Source organism: Arachis duranensis, chromosome 1 (genome assembly GCF_000817695.3).
Source record: "Arachis duranensis cultivar V14167 chromosome 1, aradu.V14167.gnm2.J7QH, whole genome shotgun sequence".
In the NCBI taxonomy this organism is placed as follows: Eukaryota; Viridiplantae; Streptophyta; class Magnoliopsida; order Fabales; family Fabaceae; genus Arachis; species Arachis duranensis.
In genome coordinates, this window is record NC_029772.3 from 7,236,556 (window position 1) to 7,243,550 (window position 6,995).

At 29.5% G+C, this 6,995-nt stretch overlaps 1 protein-coding gene across 2 annotated transcripts; it reads right to left on the minus strand.

The window, feature by feature from the left end:
- Positions 1 to 4,161: 4,161 nt before the first annotated feature.
- Positions 4,162 to 6,795, minus strand: LOC107473912 (uncharacterized). 2 transcript variants are annotated; one of them, XM_016093512.3, is made up of 4 exons: positions 6,545 to 6,795; positions 6,343 to 6,444; positions 5,433 to 5,601; positions 4,162 to 4,541 (listed from the first exon to the last, which is right to left on the minus strand). In XM_016093512.3, exons 2-4 carry the CDS (start codon positions 6,403 to 6,405, stop codon positions 4,345 to 4,347), a joined length of 429 nt encoding a protein of 142 aa, XP_015948998.1. In that variant the 5' UTR covers positions 6,406 to 6,444; positions 6,545 to 6,795; the 3' UTR covers positions 4,162 to 4,344. The 2 variants fall into 2 exon arrangements, with proteins under 2 accessions (XP_015948998.1, XP_015948994.1); XM_016093508.3 differs by having other exon boundaries at positions 6,528 to 6,794.
- Positions 6,796 to 6,995: the final 200 nt, after the last annotated feature.

Sequence of the window (6,995 nt, forward strand, 5' to 3'; positions counted from 1 at the left end):
TTAGCTATATAATATTATATTGAATTTTGAATTAACAAGTCTGATAAAAAATTTAAGAAAACAATGAAGGGATCAAATTCATTTGAAGTAATAATTTTTTTTTTCTAATAAATACTTCTTTCTCACTCCAAATAAAATAAATTTTTGGCGAACACGATACAATGAAAATTATTGCACAGCAATAATGCTACAAAAAACAGGTTCAGACCAATAACTGAATAACATACATGGGAGCTTCCTCACATCTCTATCAAACTGATTTTTATCTATTTTTAATGAATAATGTCAACTTTATTCCCATGATATATAAGGATAAGTAAAAAACAGAGGTGGAAAGAAAAAAAAAAACATTACATTCAGTCTCATTATTCCCATGACCAAGAATCAGTAAAGCAAACTCCATTTATAATGTGAAGCAGCATGATCAAATCGGAGAAACTTGGACATCTCCAATAAATTTTCTCTCTTATTGTTATATAATTGAGACATCAATTACTTATTCATAGTTGATATAATGAATCCAGCTATTTCAAAATTTTAACTTAAATTTTCAGCTCTCCTAACCACTTAAATTCTTGTGACTTAAAAAGGCTCCAGTTCTTTCATGGTTCTATATTTATCGTTGAATTTAATTTAATTTTTTTGTAGTGTTATTTATTACTAAAATTGCTACTGTTATATTTTTTTTTATTCTCTTTTTCACAATTCCTTTTAGAAGAAAATAGGGATATATATAGGTAGTAAAAGTTGAAAATTGAAATATATATTTTAAAAAATTTTAGATTGAGTTTTGTTTATGACGCTGATAATTGTTGCTTTGAGATATACCTAAAATGAATTATAAGTAAATGGACTTTTGTGAAAATCTTGAAAATAATGATAAAGGTGTCTGAAGTGACTTCAGATCGTCTTTGAGACGGTGGATAAGAGATACCTGTTAAGGACTCTAATACTTAAGTCAGCAATAGTTTAAGCAGAATAAATATAAAATGGATTGAGAAAATAGTGGGAGGAGAGCTCTTCTTTGCTTTCCAAGTCGAGTTGGACTCGAATCATAGCACCCAAGTTTTAAATTGGTCAGGTTGGTTAACTCATACATCTCTAAGCTAGGTGCATAATTTCAATCTTAAGCTAAAAACTTCGGGTATGACCCATTAAACATAGTGAGTCCATTTTTAAATTGTGGTCTTAATTATTTGGATCAAAGTATGAAGAGTTACTTTGTTAGAAAATTTATAGATATGATCTTTTATCATTAAACTTCATATTTTGATGACTTAAATAGGTGATCAATATCAAATTCACCTAAATATTTTTTATTCACCAGAAAGTTCTTTATGGACCCAATTTGAATTGTCTTATTTTGAAACATTATATAATCACATCAAAATAATTAATTAGTATGCTTTTGGATAATGCCAATTTCACATCAAATTATCTATTTTTTGTCTCTAAAGTTTGATAAAAATTTTAAAAATATTTTTAAGTTTTATTTTATTTTAATTTTGTCTTAGAAGTTTTCGATTTGCATCAAATATACCTTTGACAGCTAATTTTTCAAAAAATTTAAGATCAATTCAACAACAATTTCATAAGAACAACCTTCAACACAAACAAATCAAGCATAATTTTCATGTATTATTGTTAGATTGGTCTTAATTTTTTTGAAAATTTAGCCGTCAAAGGTATATTTGATGCAAATCAAAAACTTTTGGGACAAAACTGAAATAAAATAAAACTTATGAATATTTTTGAAACTTTTGCCAAACTTCAGGAATAAAAAGTATACTTTACCCTAAATAAATATGGGACTCATAATTTTATTTTTTTACAGTATTTTTTAATTAGTTCAACATATTAAAAATTAATCTATTATAAATTAAAATTTTATTTAAGAATTTATTATTAACCAATAAATTACTACCTATATAAAATAAAATTTAAATTTTCGTTATTTAAACAAATTAATTAACTGACTGCTCTCATCCAAATTGATTATATGAGACTCATAATAGTTATAGATTATTAAGTGTCAAGTTACAACTTACAAGTAAAACATACCCCAATTCTAACTAACCAATAACACTTTTTGCCCCTAGATTTTTCTGTTTAACTATGTATTTCCAAGAAAGGCCAAACTTGATTTCGTTTATGAGAACTATTATTAGGTAGAAAGCCTAGGAATTAATAATAATATTGTCACGTTATTATTTTTATTAACCTTAAAATGGATTGATAAGAAAACCAAACTGTTGTCATATATATCTCAATGCCTAATTTGAAAAACAAGAGCCTAAAGTATAGCTGGTGAAATTACATTGGACCCTACCACGTTACAAGCACATGCAACATGCAAGCTTCAGCTTTAGCTTTGGTTTTCTCTCAAATCTTAATCTTTGTCGTGTCTATTTTTCATTTTCTAATTCTTCATAAGATTTTATGCACCAATCAATCATCAATCATATAATAAACTACTATTAACTTGCTTTTATTTTATCACAAAATCAATCATACGAGATACGCTCTATTATTATGGAAACATTATTTTCTATGTGCATGAATTTGTAAAGAGATTCTTCCCTAATTTTTCAGTCATATTTATCATATATTATATTATATAGATTTAAATATTTTTTATATAACAAAATAAATCTAATATTTGTCTTCTTTCTTAAGGAATATATCCCCTTTGATCAATTTTAGATTTTCTTTGGCATCTTTCACCCAAATTATATATTATACAACAATAATTAAATATCTCCAACTTTAAAATTGATATATGTAACTTATTAATTCAAAAAAATTGTAATAGAATCTTCACAACCTTACAATTTATATATGTATGAACCTTCTTCCATGGTGTAAATTAAAATGCATCTTAGTCTTTATATAATTAATTAAGGTAGATAGACATATATAGTCAATAATAATTTAGAGACATGAGGATATAGAAAAGGGTTTTCTTCATATGAAAATGATGTTTCCTTCTTTTTGTTTTTCCCTCTTCCTATTCAAGGTGATGAATTAGGAAAAAGAAATATAACAAGAGATGAAAAAGGAAGCACACTACTAAGGAGTAGGAACATGGTATGTAACATAACATATAGTAGTATATTTAATTAAAACTTAGGAGCTCAATAAGACATGGGCAGATTTGTTGGGTTTGTGCCATTTGTTTAGGGATCAATGAAAGTTCCCTTCACAAGGGATTGTCCCAAAATTTGGTCCCATTTCTTAGGGTAAAGGACATTGTGGATGAATTTGGATGGCAAGTTTATGGTCCAGGATAGCTGAATTATTTATTTATTTATTTATTATTATTATAGGACGCACACACATGCAACCAACTCGAGCATCTTCGTCTCTTCTTACACTTAAAAAAATTCCAAATATGTCTATCCTTTTAAACTTGAGTTTTAAAGTATTTTAATTGATGAGACTAAAGTATACAATATACAATATACAATATACAACATAACCTTAAATGTAACAAATACAATAATACAATATTCTAATATTGAGACTAATTTTCATAATCCAATTATAGGGAATTGAAAGTTCCGAAGGTTTATCCTTTTTTGGAATTAATTGCAAAATCAATATAGCTTTTCCCATTAAGGTATAACTATAAGGATGCATTTGTTTCAAATTATAGGGAAAAAAAATCATAACTTCAATCTTTTTAGATACTTGACACATAGCAAAAGATTAAGATTTTCAAAATTTACTATTATCATCTTCCATAAAGTTGAAAGCAGAGATTTTGATATTCTAATTAATATATAAAGAAAATCTATTAATACAAATGAGTAAAAGAAATAGCTTTTTTGCTATAAAATTGTTTTCTGATAAAATCATCTGAACAGAATATACTTCTAAATTAAGCTTTATATCCACATAGTTCTTCAAAATTCAAAACCTTTAAGCAAACCTCTTGAACTTGAATCCACACCAAGATTCATTCTCCAGTGTCATCTATATAAGCAGTTAAGCACATAGGCCATTTCTAACTAGTGCTAACTACAGAAAAAGCAGAGCTCAGAAATGGGGAACGTCATGCACAGCAAATCTTATGATAAATATGATTTATTACTTTGAATTTGATTTTGAAAATTGCATTCTGAAAATGAAAATCATTGTTAGAAAACAAAATTATGAAATGAAACAACATATTTTTGTTACCCATACACGCTCTTAGTTTGCTGAAAAAAACCAAATACAGATGCCAGTCATTGTAGAAGAATGAAGTACCTCAAGCAATTGAATTGAAAGTTTGAAACTTGTTAGATTATGTACACATCAGAATATAAAAGGACAAGAAAATAGGATCAAATCAAATCAAACTCAGCGACCCAAAAATGCAACACGGTCCTTTTGCACTGCCTGTGTTAGGTTGATGTCAAAGAGCTCGCAGCGAATGGGCATCTCCATCTCATAGAAAGGATTCTTCAAAACATAATCGGTGTACAACTCATAGATATATTTCAATAAACTTTCCATGTGTTGAGTTCCAGGCTCACAGACCACAAAAAACTTTGTCCCTGTGACGGAGAAGAATCATTTTCATAAGCCATTGACTTATATCAGTATTAGAAAAATAAATCATAGTTTGATTATAATTAGATAATCATTAAATTCATTTTTCCGAGGCATTAAACCGAATAGGGAACTTCACAACAAGGAAAAGAAAAGATGGCATAATATATTGCAAAAGGAACACAGGTTGAAATTATTAGCGGCAGCTAAACATCTGGAAAGATTTTCATGTGTCGAAAACTCGAGTTCGTTGAACAAAACCAGATGTTGCACTTCAACTAAATACTCCAAAATCCAAATGGTAGGATATATATAGCACTGCCACAAGGATATGACCTCCCTTTTCCTCCCAAAAATAATAGTGTACATATTAAGTTGGACGAATTATTAAAGGGGAAGAAAAAGCTCTTTTATCTACTACCTTCCACATGATAATAGTATATCATGTCACAAGAAAGATGTATTCTCTTCAACAAAAACCAAATTTTATCTTCCAACCTAATGATTATACTGCAAAGTATTATCTGGACCTTCCTCAATGGATTTCAGTTATTTTAACTTGGACAGCACATGATTCTATAAGTAAATCCCAATAATCAACTCGATTTTTCAACGAGGTACCATAAGTGAACAAATAGTAATGTGACCAACAATAACAATGATCACAGAAAAATTTCTAATACTGACATATCCACAAATACTAAAACAATCTTATGTTTAAACTAGACAATTTGCAAGGCCACATTTAAGTGAGTGATATGATTGCAAAAGCCAGTAAGAGATATAAATCTACTATATCTAAATGATGTCATACATTCACTCTCTCTTATTCACCAAATAAACAAGAAATTTAACATAATAATAGAGATAAACACTAATGCCCTATAAGAATATACCTGTCAGTGATTGATAACAATGAAGATCAAATGTGTCTGCTTGGAGAAGTTCAATTCCTGAACAACCCGAAACAGGTGACAATTGCTGAGAGATTGCATGCATTGAATGCCATAAACTTGCCACCCTCAAACTGTCATTGGTATCCATTCGTCCGGCAGACCCATAATCCTGGATGTCAATACATAGTTTCAATATATACATTCCATATATGTTCAACGAAAAAATTCTGCAAATATAACAGTAAGGAAATTGGACTTCTTTTAACAATTTCGTAGAAAAGGTACTATTTTATCTTTGAAAACCCATTTTTAAAGTTTCTTATAGACTGTTTTGAGAAAGAAAAAAACCAGAAACTTCTGAGTTTTCTGTTTGTTTCCTAGAAAAATCAATACTAGAAAAAATGTTCAATTCTGAGTTTTCACAGACTCCCGAATCAAAGAGAACAACAAACTTGCAGTACAAGCATCCGGCATAAAGCTGAATCTCTCAATTATCTCAGCTTAATCTCAAATCAGTATTTAACTAAACAACTACTACTACATTAAATTGTTTTTGCAGCCATGATGTTGTTCATTGCTGGGACTGCCATGCTTCATATCAATCTTGTCCCTTATCAAGACAAGACAGATTCTCAGCTAACTCCAACCTTCTAGTGTTACTTGGTAACAACACCATCTTAAAATTACACTTTTTAGAACTTCATACAAATGCACCTATAACTGCTACCAGCTTTTCCCACTAACCCAATATCCTAATCACAAGAAGATTCAACATACTTGGTAAACATTCTGAAACAGTCTCATGATTCAAATATCTTAGATACACCAAAATCACGTGTAACAGTACAAAATAAAATTATAATTAAAATTAAAATCATCATCTGAAGGTTGAGTCTACAAATAAACATACCTTATAGTAGATCAACCCGCCGGACTTGTTGATGATATAAAGACTGTAAATTGCTGCTGCCATTTCCAAAGGAAAAGAAAAAACAAAATAGTATGGCGGAATCTGAAGTAAAAGCGAAACATAACGTAAGCAAAGAATGATTGGAATGAGATGAATTGAGTTAAGAACAAGAAAGAGAGAGTTACGAGATTGCGAAACCCACTGACTGAACCCTAGTGAGAGTGAAGTGTCTCTCCTAACTCAGTGCGGTGACCATGGTGCAAGCGGCGCAGATCGGTGGCGGCGGATGGCTACTCGTTCTTTGTTCCGATCGTAGCAAATGTTAGGGTGTAATTCAATGTTGTGTTTTTGTTTCTCAAACAAGTGAAGTGAGATCTGAAATTCAGATTCTGAATGTTATTTTGGTAGATGGAGAATTTCACGATTTTTTATTTGGAAATTTCAATAGGGTTATACGCTATGTAGATTGGATTATAAAAAATAACTATTGACAGCTAAATTATTTTGAGAAAGTATAGGAAGCCAATGATTTAAGATGAAGGTTTAGAAAGTATTAGAGATATGATTATTAGTGTTACGTTATCTTATCAGGTTACGTTTTTGAGATGAGTGGTTTCAGAACATAGTATTAGAGTTTTAGATCTAGAAAGTCC